The 20,460-nt window shown below is 40.6% G+C and overlaps 1 protein-coding gene across 5 annotated transcripts in view; it reads left to right on the top strand.

Moving 5' to 3' along the window:
• The window catches only part of col4a6 (collagen, type IV, alpha 6), a 106,884-nt gene that overhangs the window by 48,554 nt on the left and 37,870 nt on the right, over positions 1-20,460 (top strand). For all 5 annotated transcript variants that reach the window (XM_027287800.1, XM_027287803.1, XM_027287802.1 and 2 more), the window contains exon 4: positions 13,869-13,946. In XM_027287800.1, the coding sequence (XP_027143601.1) occupies positions 13,869-13,946 (78 nt within the window). The remainder of the gene's footprint in view (positions 1-13,868; positions 13,947-20,460) is intronic.

The raw sequence follows: 20,460 nt of genomic DNA, 5'->3' as shown, positions 1-20,460 counted from the left end.
GAGTTCTCTTTGTAATAATTTAATTTTCATGCAGTCTTTTGCCTGTCATGACTACGTTTTCGTTGCTTTTTCTTGTGTTTTAATTAGTTAACCTGTAGTCAACGCTCACTACAAGGTTCCTACATTTTTCCTGGAGCTATTATCGGCATTTCATGGTCTTTATTAACAAAGGAAAGTGTTTTATGACCATTAAACCATGGCGTCACCCATTGGTTTGTGGCCAATTGTCTTAAAGCCTCGAGTTTGGAATTATGTTAGTTGCCATCTTGGGTTTTTTTGGAGCCAGAAGTGACCATCGTGAAGAAAGTTTGCAGAGGACATAAATCAAGTGGGAAGTTGTTGGCCTGTTTTTACATTAGACTCAATACAATCAGGACTTTTTGTTGCAGCCATGCAAGTCGCCCCCTTCTGGCCTTTAGGAAGAATGCAGGTTTAAGACACTGAGTCTCATTGGTTTAAAACTAGGACTGAAAATAGTGATGAGACGACAGAAAGATAACGTCTATGCCTCCCAGCAACTCCAGAGTTGTGTTTTCTTTCAGCCTGGAAGTGACGAATTCACCCAAACATACACTCATAGATGCATATATCTCCGTAGAATACATAATAAATACACCATAAACTACAGAAGCCTGTCCAGGGACACACATACCTGCCATGCATCGTGCTCTTTGAGTACACACAAAAGTGAAATCTGTGTCCAGTGCTCACACCGACTCGACAAGGGGGAGAAAAAAGCCGAGGAGTGAAGTTGCACCTCTGTCAGTGTTACTAAAAATAGGTCCCCGTTGGCAGTGCTTGGTTGGCAAAGCCGGGCGGTAACCTGAGGTGCGCGTTGGCTCAGTGATTCTACAGTGCAGCAGAGCTCAGCTGGTTTCTGGCGCATCATGGTATCTATGGCGACCTGGGAATTTAAAGGAAATCTATGAATACTCGATTTCTTGTGCGTTACATGTGAAGTAATAGAAAGTATGTTGTTAGATTAAGGGTGAGGTGGTCTCGTTTCTTGGACCTTGTTTGTAACCGGGACTGTTTTGAAAGGCTTGATGTTGCAGATGGTTATGAGTTGGAAGAAGCTGGACCTGACAACAGAATTATTGATTATCACGTCCCCACTCTCCCTGCAGTGTGCACGAGCCATCGCAATCAACCGGATAAACCCCACACCGAGTGAACCATCACCACATAGAAGAGAAGGAGGTCAATGTGACGGTTTAGGAAAGAAGCAAGAGTGGTTAAGGTTAGGATAGCTGCCTGGGAAGACGGTTTGTTCGAGGATATCCAACCAACAAAAACAGGTATATAGACGAGATGTTGGGATCTGCCATCAGCCAAAGACTGTTCTGGTTAGGGATGGAGACTAAGTGGTTAGGGTTAGAAGACCCTTCTGGAAAGATCCAAGGTCCAAAGGAAAACATGTCGACGAGATGTTTAGGGTCTGGATTGAGCCGGAGACTGAGTGGTTAAGGTTAGACATGGAGCCTAAGTGGGTGGAAGAGTGACTGAAGCTCTGGGTGTTGACATGAACAGTGATGCATCAAGTCTAACACAACCTCTGGTCGAGCTTAGCATAAAGACTTGAAACAGGTGGAAACAGCTAGCCTGGCTCAGGTAGACACGCAAACATACATGCGTCGGAGACACAAACACACAGGGGAGTGTTAGGGGGCATTTATCCTTTCACGTCAATCCATGGGGACCGGCTGATCGGTTTACACTTGTTGTTCGAACGAAACCTTAAACTACACCGGCGAAGGCGTTTGTGTGTGTGTGTGTGTGTGTGCGTTTCCCCGTGGGCCTCTCGGTAAGGACAGAGCTATGTGACGAGTTCCTTTGCTCTTGCGAGGCACATTAGCTGTATCTCGGATTTCTGCCCTCTAAATATACGAGCTGTAATCGCCGTCCTATTGTGATGTATAGACAAAAAACTCCACGTACACATTTTTGCACAAATCCCTCCAGGATACAAAAACTGAAATCATGCAGGTGAAACCAGATCTCGTTCCTTTCTTTCAGGGGCTCCCGTCATTCCCTCCACCTCTGTGGAAGATTATTTTCACACCATCAGCCCCACCTGTGCACCATTACACCCTCTTTTCATCCCAGCTCTGCCTCCATCTGTACCTGTTGGGAGCCATTACTCCTTTTACCCCGCTCTGGTCGCTTTTGTTAATCGGTTTACTCCTCTATTATCCACCTCTCCATCCCTCACTCCATTCACCTCTCCTCTCTTCAAAAGCCCCTCGTCGCCCCTCCGGGCGAGGGGTGTTTTAGTGTAGTTCAAAGGTGGTTATTACCGTAGCACTTATCAAGAGGGTGGGCACTGTCGCTTCGTGTGTGTGTGTCTTTACATGCCTGCAGTTTTTTTGGGGGGGAAGCTTTGTTTACTTCATTATTAACCGGAGAAACATATGTAAAAAATCATTTAGCACAATTAAAGGATTTTTCTGGCAGCAGCTCAAAAAAACAATTTTCTCAGGATTTGTCGATAAACTCTCGATAACAGTAATTATGTTTAGTAATATTGAAGATAAGGTTTTTACACTTTATTTAAAGTATTCATTTGTGACGCCAGGCACAAGGGACGGGTATAATACCATGAACATGTTGCATTATGCTTCGGTTATTTGATCCAATCCTTGTTATCTTATAGACAGTTGCTATGTCTCAATTTTCATACAATGAGCTCCAGCAGCTTCCTTGGACGCCATTTTCACAATGCTTGGTGGCCGCGACCATCGTCGTTCCACTTTTCGACTTCTTGTGACAGCGTAAATTCACCTACGTACACAAAACAGCAAGTGTAAGCATGGAAGTGCAAGGACTGTGGATTTACTAGTATTTCATCAGTATCCACTTTAAACTCAAAATCTATGAATTTCTACTTGTGACAAAGAAACAAAGCGTGTTTCATTTATCTACCTGTTTTACAATATTTAAACTGTCTGTCAGGTTAAATCCATGTTTACCACGCTGCAGTGTGTCTCCTGTCAGCTCTGTTCATGCTCACCAGCCAGTGTTAACATTATTCTACGCTAATGGATCCTGCTGTATGACAGCCTGAATGTGTATTGTAAATGTTATCTTTAGCATCATGCGTCTTGCTGCCTGCGCTTTGATGCTCTAATTGAAATCAAATCACAACATAAATACGTCTTTGCGGTCTAATTTTATTTCCTCATGAATACAGTGTGTAATGTCTCAGTCTGTCTTGAGTTAGGTAATTTGTTGAACTGTCAAAACATTTTGTGGTCTGATATCAACACATAAAACTTAAACAAGGGAAGCAAATGATTTATTAGAGTAATAATCCCCTCAGTGAAACAGGCGCATGTAACTCAAATCAAACCCAGATGCTGGAAAACAAAAGGGATGTTTACTTGTGGAGCTTCAAATCCGTCTTTTTGTCACGTTTGGCCAGGTTGCCTTGTTTTCTTATGCGTTGGCTGCCAAGATGAAATTGAGGGGATTAAAAAAAAAGATGGAGATAACAGAAAGACAGTCGCTGCCTTTGTTTCTGCTCGGCTCTTAATGAAGATGTTTGAGGTGCATGTCAAAGAAGATCTTAACTCTTGGTGGCTGAAATGCTGATACAAACTTCAAGATAAATCTGTCAACCGTCAAAGACTTTGCACTAATGTTGCTGTGGAATCAAATCAATGAGCAGAACATCTTTAATGAAGTACTTTGATTTGTTTGATTTCCTTTGCTGGATTAGATTAAAGACAAACAAGGTGTTACTTTCTAGTTAGTCCAGAAACTGAATTAAACATACTTTTAAACTCAAGATGCATGTCCAATATCATCTTAAAGTATCGAGGGTATGTCGTGGATCTGACTTTAAGGTGCTCTTTCTCGACCCTTAACCAAAAGTTCTGGTTGGCAAACTTTGTCCTAACCGAAATGTCTTCTTGAAGAAAAGTGTAGCCTGTGGTCATTTTGTCAAGTTTTCAGTTTAATCATCATAAATTTTTCCACCCTCGCATTGTCTCATTTCACAAGTAAAAACATGACAATCGGCAGAAAGAACCTTTGTGACAACTGCTCTTTCATTGTGCCAATCTATCGTTGGCTTGTCAGTAATTTATGGCTGATTTACACCTAAACATACGTTTCATCTGCTCCATTGCTCATGATGTGTTCTTCCTCCCCCCCTTCTTTGTCTGCGCTCTTGTCCGGACAGCGTCTTACAATTTGTCTTGGCTCCGACCTGAGCCTCTTCATTTGTCTCGCTGTGTTCGACTGCAGATTTGTGCTGCATGCAACGTCTCGTTGATCTTTTTTGTTGCAGATGGGATGACGTCCTTAAGCTTGCGGCGTGAATCTGCTTGTTCGTGGTTGTTTGCGCCCGTTTTGCCAGTGGGCAGCCGGCCGCCTTTTTTGGCACACTGTAAGTTAAGGAGGTTTGTCCCAAGTGTGTCTACGTCTGTGCTGAAAGGTGGAGGACGTGCAGATAAATTTAGACAGGAGTTTTTCTTTCAACATCATCGGTCATAAAAATGATGATGAATTATTTCCATTTGCAATGGGAGAGATGATTAAAACAATGGCAAAAAACTTGCAAGCTTGGGGAATCCCAACAATATCATGATTGAATTATGTGATTGCCAAAGGTGTTCTCATGTTTCCATACGTTCTTTTCACTTGTTTTTTATTTGTTCCAAGTTTAAAAATGAAACTTTCTGCCTGATATACGTTTGAAAATGTGATTCTTCTGACACTAAACAGACCACTGCAATGATTGTTGACCCTGCATGAACTTTAAAAGTGACACACCGTTCTATACTTGGTAGTTCGGATCTATTTTCATGTCACCATCCTGCACTGCAGTGATGAGCAGGCGTGAGAGAAACCAGACCTCTACCGGAAGCTCATATTCTCACGATGTGGGTAGTCGGAGAGGCTGGACGTCTGAATACCAGTAGGGGGGGTTGCGGTGGGAGTCTGAGCTTGGAAATTCAATAAGAAGTAGGTGAGGAACATGTGACCTCTGTGTTGGTGTCGGTTGTCTGGGTAACGGTATTTCTGTCCACATTTGTGCAATCCACCACGTTGTTTCCAAAGTATTGGGGTTGAATACAAAATCAGTGTATTTCTACACATTGTTCTTGGGCTGAAAACATTAATGATTGGTTTGGAGTCTCCTTAAAACTGTCCACCATCACCCACAGGGGTCTCCAATAAACTTAATGTAACAAAAGGACCTCTAAATCATTAGAAGTTATCACAGTGAAAGTGAAATAAAGATATTTGGTTTGGGATTTTGAGTTTTTGGTGAGAGAAACTCTCACTAGTTGACAAATTTGAACAAATCAGAGATCTAACACTATATTTTCCGTCCATAAAATACAAAAGTCACCATGAAACTGGACACAGCTTCTTGCTGACACCCAACAACGACAGCAAACTCTTGAAACATTAAACTTTCAATAAGTAACCTTGATTCATGCATATCCGTTTGGATGTTCTGGCCATTGAAGCATGTCCGCAACAGGCATTTGAAGCATTCATGACATATAAAACTCGCGTGAGCACCCATTAACAGGCAAGGTCGGGCAAGACATCACATCAAGCCTTTCGCCTGATAACATCTACTTTTTAGTGAGCTGAAATACCAGACACAGGACCCGAGGATACATAAACCAGTATAAGTGGTATTAGCAAAAACATGTTACTTCGCCGCTATACTGCGTGCGTGCCTGTTCTCGCCCCCGGTTCATTTTGTTCTTAAAAAACATGATAAAATTGCTAAATTTCCACCCTTAAGTCTTTAATTATGTTCAAGAAGAAGAAAAAAAAAAGAGAGATAGAGTTAAGAGAAAGAGAGAGAGGGAGAGACAACAAGGCCAGGCAGGTAGAGTCTTAATCCTGTCTAATAGCAACGTTTCTGTTCCATCACGACTGCAGAATCCTTAGCCAGAGGAAAGAAGGAGTGTGTGTGTGCAGTAAGGTTATAACTGCAGGTTTTTACATGTGTGCAAAAAAGGCACGAATGAAGATCTTCTAAAATGTAAATGTAATTCACGATGACAGACATCAGACATCAGACGACCTCATCATCATCAACAGTTTGAATTAAACGAAAGCTCCCTGTGCAAATCCATCTATATCAATCCCAAATGGTTCTTTTCGACAGTTTGGTGACGATATGTTTATATTTAAATGGATTATTTTCACAGTGGTCATCATGCAGAAGAGGTCCAGTTCAGAAACTCATCCTTAGATTATAAAAACGAAGCGTTCATGTCTTGGCATCACTCATGTTGCAGCTGCTTCATATGTCCTAAAGTATTTGTGGATTTTAGTTAGTATTAATAATCAAGAGTGACTAATTATCTAATCTTGCTGTCTTTGACCTAAGTAACTAAAAGCTTTAAAATACGATATTTGCCTCTGACGTCTTTAAATCACTTGTTTTGTCCAAAACTCAAACATATTCAACTTGATATGAAACAGAGAAAACTTTCTGGATTTTGTGTTGCAGCTGCATGTCAAGATATCAGTTAATATGTTCTATACATATATTAATATGTTGTGTTACCGTTTGATTGATAGATTGACAGTTTCCCCATGGCGATGACAAATTTCTGTGATGTTGTATCTCAGCTGTCAGTGAACTCGGCAGTCACAGTGTTGCTTCACACTCATGAAGAGGTATTCGCTGAGGTCAGATCCGATTTCAGGATGGCGGGAGAGAATTTGCATATTAGATAGATAGATATACTTTATTTATCCCAAGCTGGGAAATTATAGTCATCATTATTAGTGAGCAAGTTTGGACTTTCTTTTTGGCAAAGCCTTCAAAGTTATAGTGTGTGTGCTTCGTTTCTAATGTGTTGACACATTAGCTGTAAGGAGTCAGAGGTGATTGATGAGATGTACTGTAATGTGTGTTTCAAATGTCAAGTGTTTCTTCAGGATTCCTACAAGCGTTCAGCAGGATTTGATCCAAGAACTCCTGAAGGTGTTTAAGTTCAGAACATTCCCTGACAGCAGTGCTGGGATGTAAAGAAGTTACTCAACACATGTACTTTTCAATGCACTGCTTTTATAAGTAAAACTCTTTAAAACAGAAATTCTATTTTATTATAAATTAAAATATGCATCAGTGTATAAATTCACTGAAATGAGTTCCACCTTTACCAGCTGCAACTTACTATTACCAAATTTTGTTTTCCAGTCGATTCACTTAGATAAAAGTCCAGTACAGTGGTCCCTCGTTTATCGCGGGGGATACGTTCTAAAAATAACCCGCAATAAACGAAATCCGCGAAGTAAGTTTTACAATTATTATACATGTTTTAAGGCCGTAAAACCCCTAACCACACACTTTTATACACTTTTCTCAGACAGGCATTAACATTTTCTCACATTTCTCTCTTATTTAAACTCTCTCAAAGTTCAAACTTTCGCAGATTTAACAAAATTAAGTACAATACTGTATTAGTAAATGAAACCGTATTTCACAGTTCCTCTGACGGTGCCGCTCCGCTGTAACGGCTTTTTCCTCTGAAGGTGCAGGGTTTTTTTCCGAGTGCAGAACATGCAACGCATTTTGTGCAGTACTCCCTTAGCCAATCAGGACGCCGAACACAATGCGCGTTCATAATGTACAGTACGTTGTAAAAAAAGCATGCACAATTACACTGAAAAAAATCCTCGAAACAGCGAGTCCGCGAAAAGTGAACCGCGTTATATCGAGGGACGACTGTATACACAAATCACCTGGTCTAATGTCTTTGGTTTTTTGTTGTTGTTGTTGTGTTCAGGTTGTTTTTGTGATTCTTCAGTCGGAGGCAGCTTATCTCTGTAAATCTTACTTTATTCTGTAATCCACGTTATCACATTATGCAGCGTTTGGATTTAGAGTTGGTGACATTAAAGCGTTTCACAACATTAACAAAGTCTTACCTGGATTACAGATTGAGAAACGGTGTAGAGATTCTGTTTGCCATCTGCTTACACCAAGTCCCAAAATGCATTTGGATTTAAAAGTTCATGACTGCAAATGTCAACTGTTCTTTTAAAAGGATATCAGAGTTTTTATGAGCTTTAACCCCCCTAGCAACAAATCGTGTTTAATCTTCCTTACTGGTGACCATTTTCCAAAACATGTGGTAGAGTTTTAGATTTTTAAATGTATTTTCCTGCCGTTGATTTCCACTGATTTCTGCACAAGACTCTGAAAACTGAACCTGACTTCTGTTTTATAAACACAGTTGCGTACAAAGGTGATTGGTCTGCTCTGCATGATCTGCATAACTTTGGACGTTTGATTGGTTTTAATAGCATTTAGAAGTGAATGGAAGCCAATGGCTGCATTGAGGAGAAGCTGAAACAGTTTGAAGTAAACGAGAAAGCTGTTCAAATCACTTGTATGTTTAAGGGTGAATAAAAACCTACGATTTGCTCACTGTTAAGTTTAAATCTTAGACGTGAACTGTCTTTGTCTCGTGTTTTGTCTCGTGCAAAAACCCTTTACCCTGATATGAAGCTGTTTGTAATCAACAACATCAGCCGTCAGCCATGTGAGAAAACGCCGACTGGCCAAGATTTAGACGAGCGACCTTCCTCCAGCTGGGTGGCCTGACACACACACACAAACAGAAATGCACGTGAAACACAAAACATGCATATGCTCAGGCTTGTATAGAGTCCATACTGCGCAAACACATACACAAGCACAGTGTGTGGAATAAACAGAAGTAAACGAGGAAGGCTGGAGGCCCAAACACAGCTGGGTGATCTCCTGTTGTGGATGTCAGGGTCACAGATGGACCAGAGACCAGAGAGGAAGAAGAGGGAGAGAGGAGGGGAGGAAGATAAGGAAAGGAGGAAGAGGGAGAAAGGTTGAAGTAGAAAACAAAGAGCAGAATGAAGCGAAGACAAAACAAGAAAGAGACGTCAGATAGGAGTCTTTCTTTCTCGTCTTGTCTCCACATTTCTTGCCCGTCACCTTTCTTTATTTGCAGTAGTGGTGACAACCTCTTCTCGAAGTCATTCCTCAACATCAGGTTCAGATGAAGGTGAAATGTGAAGAGTCTTCCGGGGTCAAACAATATTTCCAAATCCATATTTTCCCAGCCTTTTGGTTGTCACTCATTGGATCTCAGTCAGGTTCTGTTGTTCGAAAACCGACAGCGGCTTCTCCTTTGACTAATCAGCGTGTTCATTGGTTTGTATTGTGCCGTGACACTTTGACTGACAGGTGTTGGGGCAAACTCTGCAACCCCCCCTTTGGTTGTTACCGTGTGATGACATGCTGATTGGCAGGCTGTGGATTTAACAGATTCCTGCACAGCATGAAGGGTCAATTTTAGGATTTGAGGCAGTTTGGCCGTCACCGCTCGCGCTCGACTTTACGTCTTTTGTTTTTCTTTTTCCGAACAAATCAGACACTTCATCATTTCTATATTAAAGACCACTTGTGTAAGATATACAATACCATTATTATAGTTAAAAAGCCATTTTTTAGCTGTATTTCTTTAACATTTTAGCTGTTTCCCCTTGTTTCCAGTCTTTATGCTTCTCGTTTAACTCCTATAAGTATTTGGGAGCACTCACCTCAAGAACCTTTTGAGAAGATAAGGAACGTTACGGTTCGAGCATATGCTTTTTGATAATCAGATATTTTCCCACCATATCTTTCTGTACATAAACGAAAGAATTTGTTTATTCCTTATCTCTAAAAAAAACCAAACCAGCTGTCCTGTCACATCATGCTCTGTTGTTTTGGCCATATACCTCAGAAAATCTATATCATACTCCAGGTAACCTTAGACTCAACCCTCATCCGGATAACATCAGCAGAACTTGTAGGAATGAAGAGGCAAGTCCAGACGTCAGCCATTGCCCATGAGCTGCCAGGTGTATGAACGGCAGAAGGTTTAAGCAGACAGGTATTACAGACGGCTTTTAAAATTCTGAGTTAGACGTACGTACATGAAAAGTGTTTGGACAGTAAAGTATGAGCAAACAGAGGAGATTGATCGGGGAACATTAGCCGAAGCTTACCGTCGCATAGCTGGGTAATGCCGGGATGACAGAATGGGAGGAAGAATGAACACAGTGTTGAATTCATGCAGACAATCGGGGGGAATGTGCCTGTTCCATCACGTTATGTCAGATAATGTATGCAAATTCTGAGCGTATTATTTAAGTTCATGTCTAATCCTGTGGCTTTACCTTTTTTCAACTTAAACATAAAGGGTCAGTTCACCAACATAAATATATAGTTTCTCATGTGCGCACGGCCGTAAAACAATAGTTCGTAACACTTTGCTCTAATGTAGCAACTGGTGTAATGGTTAGGAAGTGTTACAGTTGCTTGGAGCTTGTTTTTGTCAATGTATAGTTTCATGAGGAAGGCTTGTGTGATGTGATCGAAAGCTACAGAATAGCTCCTAAATGACTCCTTGTTTGTTTTGTCAGCTGGTCTTTACAAGGCCAAGAACGAACTTTCTATCGAACTTTCTCGTCTCGTAAAGCCGACTATTCTAATTTCTGCAAAGCATGCACAAACACACTCGCAGGTTGTGTTTCAGTGGGTCTAAGAAGAAGAGATGAGATCTGATATTGTCGGTTTCAGTTCATTGTCCTCGTATGTCTTTGTTTTCTATGGGAGAATATAGCACTGTGTGTGCGCGTACTCCTACCTTTGTGGGGACCCGTGATGTTTGACCTTACAAGTGGGGACTGTGTTGCAAAGTGGGGACATTTTTAAACTTCTGTTTATTAGTTTAGTTGTAGGGACTGAATACAGTCAGGAGGGTCATCACCAGTGTAGAAGTGCATCTTGTTAACTCAGCCTGTGCCTACACGTCCAAATGCACTCACGTGTCCTGATCCATGTGTTTTTATTTACCTCTAATGATTCTTTGTGTGTGTGTGTGTGCACGTCTTCTTCCTCCTGTGTACTTTAACACCACATCACACATCGTCCTGCTACCTAGGTCAAATGCTCTCCCTCGGGCGCTGGCTTAGCATCTGTTTGCCCATATCATCCTTCACTTTTAACTCTGAATTGAACGAGGATAAGCGCACATCTCCGCCCCACTCAGGTAGAGGCTGGATTATATCCCAGAATAATAGATCTCAGTGCCAATAACAATCCGAGGCAGGCCGCTCTGATTGGATAGTACCCGAGGAAGTATTCATGCCTCGACAAAAGGGGGATAATAGGCCGACATAATAAGGGTAATATAATATAGATATAGGAGCTAAGACAGCAGAAATAAATCTTCTTTGTCCTTACACTGCATAAAGTTCCCGTCCTGTTTGCATCTTCTTTTATTAACTTGATTTGAAGTGCTAATTCTCCAAATCACTTCTATTTTTAGCTTCCTCTTCTTCAGCCTCTTTGCCAAAACGTTCATTCGAGCTGCTCTCTCTCTTTTTTCCTTTTATTTCTTTGACTCCCTGCCTTGCTTTCTCTCTCTCACTCTCTCTCCATTAGCCCAAATTTCACCGTTTCCCTCCTCACTTTCTTGCCCTCTTTCTGTCATTGTGATTAGACGAGTTGAGGAGATCAGAGCGAAGAAAGCAGGACCAACACCGCTGACCTTTCCCCTGCTTCTCTCTCTCTCTTCTCTCTGTGCCAACCTTGCCTTCTCCTTGTTGTGTGCTTTTTCTTTTCATTCTCCACCACGCTGCTTTTGTTTTTCCTCTTATCTTGGCCAGGTGGTAGTAGTTGCAGTAGTAGTAGTTGGCAGTCATGATCGTTTGCCTCTCCTCCTCTCTGTACTTCCTATGTTCACTAGTTTCCTTGTGATATTTTGATTTTAGAGTTTCTATTTCTGTGCGAAAAATGTACAACTTTACACCTGTAAAGGTGATTTCCCATGTTTAACCCAACCTCCAAGCTCTTATCAATTCTTTCTCTTCACAGATGCGGTGTTAGATCTATTTGACGTACTGAATAAATCTGAGATTTATTTTTACTGTAGTCTCTTAGCATATGGGAAAAGGTGACTCTTTGGCTTTAATTCCTGAAATATAAAGTTATTTTTTTTAAATCAAATTTGTTGCCTAAAACAGCTAAAATCTATATTTTTTATAAACAAATGTCAAGCTCTTCGTTTTGCTTTTATGGCCTACAGAACACAAACCCCACCGTACACTAAAAAACTTAAAATGAATTGACTATGAGTCAATATAAATGATCTATAATTGATCTAAATATTTCTCAGACATCTTCACATGGGATACACGCCAGTCTTTCCCAGGCTCAGACTGAGACCCAGACTAGACCACCTGACGATTACTTACAGGGGTCCTGGAGGGTCCTTGACCTCGATTATTGTGAATATGAACGCTCTCAGGCTGCGGTTATATGAACTAAAACACCCTACACATTCTCTCTCATTTTCTCCTCATCCACCCCTGTCCTCTGACCCTCCATCAAACCCCAGTCTACACTCTTTTGTCCCTCCTCCCCTCCTGTCCCCGTCTCCTCCACGTCTCTCCACCCCGCCAGCACCCTTTCATCCGCTAATCACATTGAAATGTGACCTCTGAGTTTGACCCCAAAGAGACCCCCAAACCATGGGATATTGGCTTCCACATTCAGGAGGTCATAATTAATGATCTATCTAATATTTAAAGTGTAAGACATCTCCAATATATGAAAGACAAATATGAAAACGCTCTCCGCTCAGCATGTGGTCCATCATGTCCCACCCAGAGACCCAACAAGTCAATAGATGGCATTTGGTGTTTTGAGGTTTTTAAAGCCTCACATATATGAGCTTATGCCACTCATACGTCAGCTTATAAAAGCTCTGTGTGCGCTGCTCATAAACTCTAAAAGCACTGCGTGATGTTTGGCAGATATCTCAGGAATGCCACCCTGAACACACAGAAGGGTTAATCTGTGGTTCACTTTGAGTTTATGAGCTACAAACGGCGTGTGGCGTCGTTTACTGTGCGTGCGATGGTGGAGTTATTTCAACTCAAAAATGGAATAACCCAATGATTATGAATTGAACTAACTAAAAAAAGTGATATTTAAATTGTCTTGTAGATTTAAATAGTATATTTACATGCTACATATTTATTTGTCCTCTTAAAATTGAACTTATTTGTTACGGTAAAATGATAAATTTAAGTTCAAATAACAATAACATTAGCTTTATTTCACATCAACAGATTCCACACAAATTCATTTAGTACACCCAAATAATGTTTTGTTTAATGCTTTTTTCTCGAACTCCAGGTCGTCCTGTCTGAGAAAACAAATGTCCAACAGGTCACGGTAACATTATGAAAGGAGTCGTGTCCTAAAGAGCCTCCCCAGGGCGGCTGCTGGTATCACTGGCTCTATTCTTTGCTCAGTGGTTTGACTCTGGTTGTAGTTAAGGCTGGTTTGTGGTCTCTGTTACTAATCAACAAGTAAAAAGAAAAAGAGGCGGAGGTGAACGGTCACACGGTGACTCATCTGTCTCTTGTTAGACATAAAGGTTGGAAACACGATGTATTATTTTTAATCTGAAGAGCATGATCGTACATGCGACGTTTGATGCATAATTAGATCTCGACTTTTAAAAAATCTTGAAAGTTTTTTTTCATCGACATCCTTTATAAGCACTGATCCGCTTCTAAATCCTCCTTAAACCCTTTTGCCTTTTTGAAATCTCTGCACGTCTGCCAACTTCTCACTCATGCAACTATTAGGATTTCTAACGAACACAAGTCTTCTCTGTGCTCTTTTGTGTATGTTTTCTGTCTTTTTGTTTGAGTTTTTTCTGTACTTCAGACTCAGTTCATGAAGTGTCAGGGGGAAAGTTTGACATTGACACCAACAGTGATTCGACACGTTTATATCCCCGAAGCACTGTTTGTAATCCCCCTCTCTCTCTTTATTTCTGCAGGGTCCCAAGTCTGACGAGCCGTGTGGAGGCCTGGACTGTAGCGGAGGATGCAGGTGCAATCCAGAGAAAGGCAGCAGGGTGAGTCACGTCTTGTCTACATGATGGCCTCCCCATTCTCATGTTTTTGACAGCACAAAAAGATCCCACAGCACATCGTCATTCGTACGTGCATAGTTGCAGTTTTCTTCAGCAGAATTCAGTAGACCTAAAAGCACCAAACTATAAATATAAAACATGTGTACATTGTGGTATTCATTGCTTCAGCTTCAGCATCTTCCTCTGCAGCCATTTTCACAATGCAGATGGTCTTTCTTCTTTGGCTGCGTAGCTAAAACGGCAACCATTTAGGGCAAGGAGTGTCCGGGCATCATCCGGGTACTCAAAGCACATTTATAACCTCAAACATCGAGTGTAAGTTTGGAAGTACAGGAATTGAGATGCAATGGAGAGATGTTGGGTTTTCTCTAAAATACTTCAACCTGTAGAGTTAGTCTCCTGTACTTCTTTTAAATCTCGTTTTGGCAGCCTGGGTTGGTCATAATAGTCATGAAGTGACACTAAGGCATTATGTAGACTTTACACTGGTCGTGGAAGATGGTCGTCCACCATGAGTCGGGTTTTCTTTTTTGATAGAGACAGCTGAAGAGTGACAGGAATGTGGGGGGAAAGAGAGATGGGGAAAGAGCCACAGGTCGGATTCAAACTCAAGAACTGAGCCTTCATACATGGGGCGGCTACTCTACCAACGGAAATTGTTGGGTTTCTGTAAATAATATTATAAAGAGTATGGAGTAGACCTACTCTATATGGAAGCATAATGAGGTTAGCTCAAAAATACCTTTGATTATGGATTAGATGGCTTAATTTCACCTGCAAAACCGCCCAGGAGGTACGTTTCCCTCTTTTCTAATAGAAGCGAATTTAAATGTTTTGATTAAACACTTTACTTGTTATGTATTATCAAAATTAAACCTAAGCCTCTCTTAAAACCATAATGACTTCAAATTATCCCTCGTTATCATCGAGGTATATATCATCATAACCCCAAAACTTCATATTTTATCGGTCCATCATAGCAAATTAAGTAGTTCCTGGAAAGTTGGCATACAAACAGGGTTTATTTTGTCATTTGGCAACACTACAAGCCCACAAACCAGTGTTTAGTATGTGACATTTACTTTAAGTTGAGGCACCAAAGTCAATTTTCTTCACTACATTAAGAAACAACATCCTCAGGGTTTCGATTTTAACAGCACACACTGACACCCACAAACGTTATCACTATTTGACGACTATCAAAGCGAGCTCTTTGTCAGTTTGTGTTTTACATGTTTCAACACTGCTTATCTATGGACTGGATAGTCATTTCTCCAGGCGTCGAAACAGATGCCAACAAAGACGCGCACACAAAAAAAACAATACCTTTAGGCGAGGAACTCATTTTCTTGTCGTTGCTGCCATGAAATTAACGTCAGCTGTCATCAGTTAACCAACAATATCCAAACAAGCGTTGACAGAACGAGATGTGATTTGCGAATCGATGAATGATTTCACATTCTTATAGACCATATAGACTACATATGCTGTGAAAATACTCCACTACGGTCACCATTTAGACTCTTATCGACCAATGAAAAGGTCTTTTGTTACATCACGTGTGTGGGATAGACAGTGATTTCAATCTAAAACAGTCAAACAACCTTAATTAGGCCTTGATATTCATAGTTTACCAACTGAGGTGGACGTAAACGTTAGAGTCGAGGCTTAGAAACACGTACACGTCATTGGAGTTTGGGTTAAAATCCATATAAATCCTTTTAAAATATTATCTATTGATTACAGTACATATAGACTTTTCATTTCTGGTGCTAAATGTGTCTCATTACAGTGTTTTAGGTTCATTTTGTGAGCTAGTTTCCGGGAAAACAAACATCATGGTCTTACATGTCACCATACGATTGTAGCGTCCTGTAAGAAATAAGTAAAAGTATCTTAAATTTGTACTGTGTATTGTATGTGCAGTACTTTAGCTACACCAAACTTTACTTACCTCAGCAAATTCAGAAACATGCACAAGCCTTCCACCTGTCAGCTGTTCCCACTTTTGTACGGACGAGCTGAGCCGCTCCACTTTCTGATTTACGACTTAAAGTGGCAGCCGAAGGGAAAGTTTCGTGGGCGTTTTATACGTCAGTATAAACCGGCTTCATATGAATTCTCGTGTATTAACAAGCACCTCTATAAATGCTTCAGCATCATCAAGGTCAGAGGGGTGGAGGCTGTAAATAAAGAGGGCGGGTTTCTCTTTATGTTTTATGAAGAGACAGAAAGAGCTGAAGACACAGGTGCAACACATTATAAATAAATATATGAAAAAAACAACTTTTAATCAGTTAGTCGCTGATGTTATGATGAAGGCAGATGTTTGTTTGTCAGCGTTGTCAGTGTCTAATCTTAACATTTGAAAAATGTATTCTGCAAATTTAAGTTGTTTTAATGCTTTTTTAGACGCTTTGACACCTTTTAAAGAATAAAATTCAAAATATAAACATTATATTTCAGTAAAAAAAAGTTGAATTTTCCCAATTCTGATGTATTTTAGAGACAATATTCAAAAGTAAAATACTATTTATTTACTTACATTTGCTTTAAAAGGTCCAGTATGTCAAATTTAAAGGGCTGTATTTACAGAATATTGCAGAAATAACATGTTAACCCACCATGTTTGTTCTTCAAATAGTTATGCATATGCATAATAGTTTAATTTAGCAAATAATACAAGAAGCCGGTCTTGGCACCTTCGATAATTCAAGCAAAAGAACTACAAATATGTCCGAAATCTGAACAGTTAATACAATTAATGTACTCAAGCTGAAAATAACATAACATAACGAAAAAGACTAGAAGACTTATTTACTCGGGTCAGACTGTCTGATCATTTGTTTGATGGAGGTTGTACCTGCAGTAAAGTTTGACTATTTACAGCCTCCTGCAAGTTTTTGGGGTTTTTTTTACATCCAGTACATCTCCAAAAATAGACACTAGACAAGTAAACATCAGTCAAAATTGAAAATATTAAATGAGCCGGTACAGAACAGTGTCTTTTTTTGTTTTGTTCAGAAAACACAGTCCACAGTGGAAATTACACCCTTTAATGCATCATTTTTAGCTGAGAAGGTGGTCTTTTATTTTGAAAACCTTATCCAGAACCAGTCGTTCCTGAGGTGCAGACACTTTTTTTGTCCTTGCTGACTCACATCTTTATTGTGGAGAAAAAAAACGGTAAAAAACTGTGAAAAACGAAACAACCCCCAGCTGAGACCTCAGCGTGTGTTCACCTCTGGCTAAAACCAGACTAACTGTAAGCTTCGCGCTGTAGCTCGGTCTCTTTCAGCCTGTATCCAAACAACAATTACTGTCTGACACAGAAGCCTACACTTACCGCCTGCCTACTGTACACCAGTTTAGGTAAATAACACAGTGACGGCCTCCACATTACACCCAAGTACCTGAAGTTAAATGATATAGCTCAGGTAATACCACCTACCTCCTACAGCTGTATTACCTTCTTTACCTGTTATTGTTGGCGCACGTTTAAGTGGGAAGGTGCTTATTTGTCAGTTTTACTTTTGTACTTACAGGTCAGCGAGGTGAAGTGTGTTCTCGATCATAGCTGTTAACAGCCCTGAGGTTCACGACGGGGACGGGACTGGGCGGTTTCTCTTCTTCTAAACGTGATAATTAATTATCGTTCTTAGTTTCAGAGCGCGATAAACGAGAATTTATTCACGAACTAATACCGTTATTCCATTATTGGTTCGTGTCCACGTTGAAAGAATTTCACCAAAAACATCAAAAATCCAGATTTTTGCAGCAACTAACTATGAAATTCTTCATCCATTAATCTGCCAATTATCACTTTCATGGATTTATTCATTGTTCAGTCGTAAATAGGAAAAATAAAAGCCTCCCAGAGTCAAAAGTGACGTCCAATCAAATCTTAACCCCGCCCAAATTTTCAGTCGACGATGTAAAACTGTAAAAAGCAACAAAAACTGATCTTTTAGAAGTTAGAATTTTACACACTGGACCTTTAAATTTAACTTGGAACTTAAACCGTGTTACACTTATCTTTGCTTATTGGTAAAATATCGAATATTCCACCTATAAAACTTTATTCAAATGAAACAATCTGAGATGTTTAGATGGAGAAAGTCGTGACGAGGGTTCACATATAACTTCATTTTCAGCCTGAAAGTTCAATTGAATCGATTAACTGTTGAAATTTAACAGTTCCACTTCACGTTTGTGTCGTTTAGATCATTTTCTGAACTTTTTTCACTTTGTTTCAAAGCGAGTGAAAGTTCAGCTACCTTGCTTCTGCAGCTTTGTTCCCTATGACATACAATTAGCAGTATACAAATGCAGACCTCTTGTTATGGCATCACTGCGACTCCTTCACTGGTGAGATAAAACATGGAATGATATCGGGAGGCGTTCCTTCAGTGAGAGAAATAATCTGCGGTGATCGTCTTTCAGTATGTTAGGTTTGTTTTGGACCTGAATCAATCATGCCTTGAGATGTTTACGGTGTACATGGGTTTAAATCATATTCGGTGTATTGTGCAGGAGCTGCACCTACAAGAAACTCTGGCACATTTTACGAGAAAAATCACAACACAAGTGAACGAATCAAGCACAGCCAAGGCCTGTCAGATATGTTGAAGCCCGAGGGGGGGTAACCTTTGAATTTTGTCTTTTTGCCACCACCTGTCAGAGCACGCGGTCAGTCGTAAACCTAAACAAATGATAGGGTTGATCAGAAGTTCAGAGATAAATCAGGTCGTTTTAATAACCGCAGAGGTACAATTACTGTTACTGTACATATTTTTCACTCTACTGAAGCTAGATAGAAGCAAGTCCGATTTACAAACTAGATTTAAGGAAAACTTCACTTTTAATGCTCTTAATCCTGCATAACTTTAAGCCTTAATATAACCTGAACAGGTGAGTTGTATATAAATTCACCCTCAGTACAGTTGTCATGAACGGGGAAATTAGCTACAGAGACCAAAACTGTTTTTTGTACCAGGCTGTAAACATGTTTATTTCTGCTGTGAAACATGGGGACTTATGGAGACTGACTCACTTCTGGAGCCAGCCTCAAGTGGACGTTAGAGGAACTGCAGTTTTTGGCTTCAACACACAGCCACGGAGGTTGCCGCTTGGTCTGAAGGTGACGAAATGTGCCAACCAACACCTCGAAAGTTTCAAGCATACGTAGGGTCATGTGCCGGACTTCCTGCTGTTCCCCACCTTGTTTTCAGTCCTTATGCTAAACTAACCATCTGCTGGTTGTAGCTTTATATTTACAGAGCAAACATGAGTGGTATCAATCTGCTCATCTAACTCTCGGCAGTAAGACTAGTTCCCAAAATGTTGAACTATTCCTTTAAAGCACCAATCACTAAAACACCCGGCCTTTCATATTTCCATTGTTTGCCTGGCTGAGATATTTACCAACATGTGTGCCAGTAACTCTTAAGGGCATTGCACACACTGGAACATTGTTTGTACTTATACTTGTATAGAAGAGGAGGGCAGGGCCGATATGTCAAGACATGAAAATATGAACTGAACTTTCCCTCCTGCCAATAAGATTGACATGAAAAATGTACATCAGGTAATAATGGGAGGAACAAACACGCCTCTTGTCAAGTCTGTTTGCTTAAATTGGATGGAGACGGTTTTAATGGTTGTATAAGATTGACATGCCTCCTTATATCCATCGCTAATGCCTGAGTAAGACCCAAGTAAGACTCTGCTCCCCTGGGTGAGAGAAAGTCCAACCCCAACACAAACACAGCGGAGACGCGGTCCAGACGGCGTGTGTTGGTTTTCATTATTAATAGCCGAAGGGGCTTTAGTTTGACTTAAAGTCCTGAGAAAACACAAAGCACGAGTGTTTAAGAGCTTACGTCCTGCGCTGGCTTTAATATCTCTGTCATACTGGATCGATTAGGTCCAATAACATCCGCTCCCGTTGGGTAAACCCCGCGGGTCAAAGGGCAGCGTCAGGGTCGACAGGATGGTTTCTGTGTGAGGAAGAGGTCAGGAAGGATGTGCTTTATTTCATTTGTCCAGACCTCCGACTGTGTCAATCAGAAACAGACTCAAGAGGACTTAACTGAAGTTTTTCACCCAATCAGAGCATTTCTGCGGCGATGACGCCTTCGAGCCGTCAACGAAAGTTAGAGTACAAACACATGTGAGATTATAATTATATATAACAGCCGAACATCAACCAGGTCCCCAGCCTTTTATTTCACCAAGCTCTCACCAACCACTAAAAGTTAGTCCCACATTTACTCTTGTCCGGCGGCTTCTGAGCTTCCTCTGTCAATGTCCTCTTCAGTCTCTTCTCCTCTGCCATAGAGGCTGCTGAGCCTGGTAACATTGTCTCAACAAACTGAGCTAACAGCAGCTACAGTTGGCAGTAAAATCTTTTATTGCCGTAAAAAGTGGCACAATGTTGCTTTTAAAGTCACAGTGTTAAAACATACTTAAAGATTTTAGCCTAAATTACCTCAAA

Source organism: Larimichthys crocea, chromosome XIV, assembly GCF_000972845.2.
Source record: "Larimichthys crocea isolate SSNF chromosome XIV, L_crocea_2.0, whole genome shotgun sequence".
In the NCBI taxonomy this organism is placed as follows: domain Eukaryota; kingdom Metazoa; phylum Chordata; class Actinopteri; family Sciaenidae; genus Larimichthys; species Larimichthys crocea.
The sequence above is the reverse complement of the archived record's forward strand: the minus strand, read 5'-3'. Positions and strand labels throughout refer to the sequence as shown.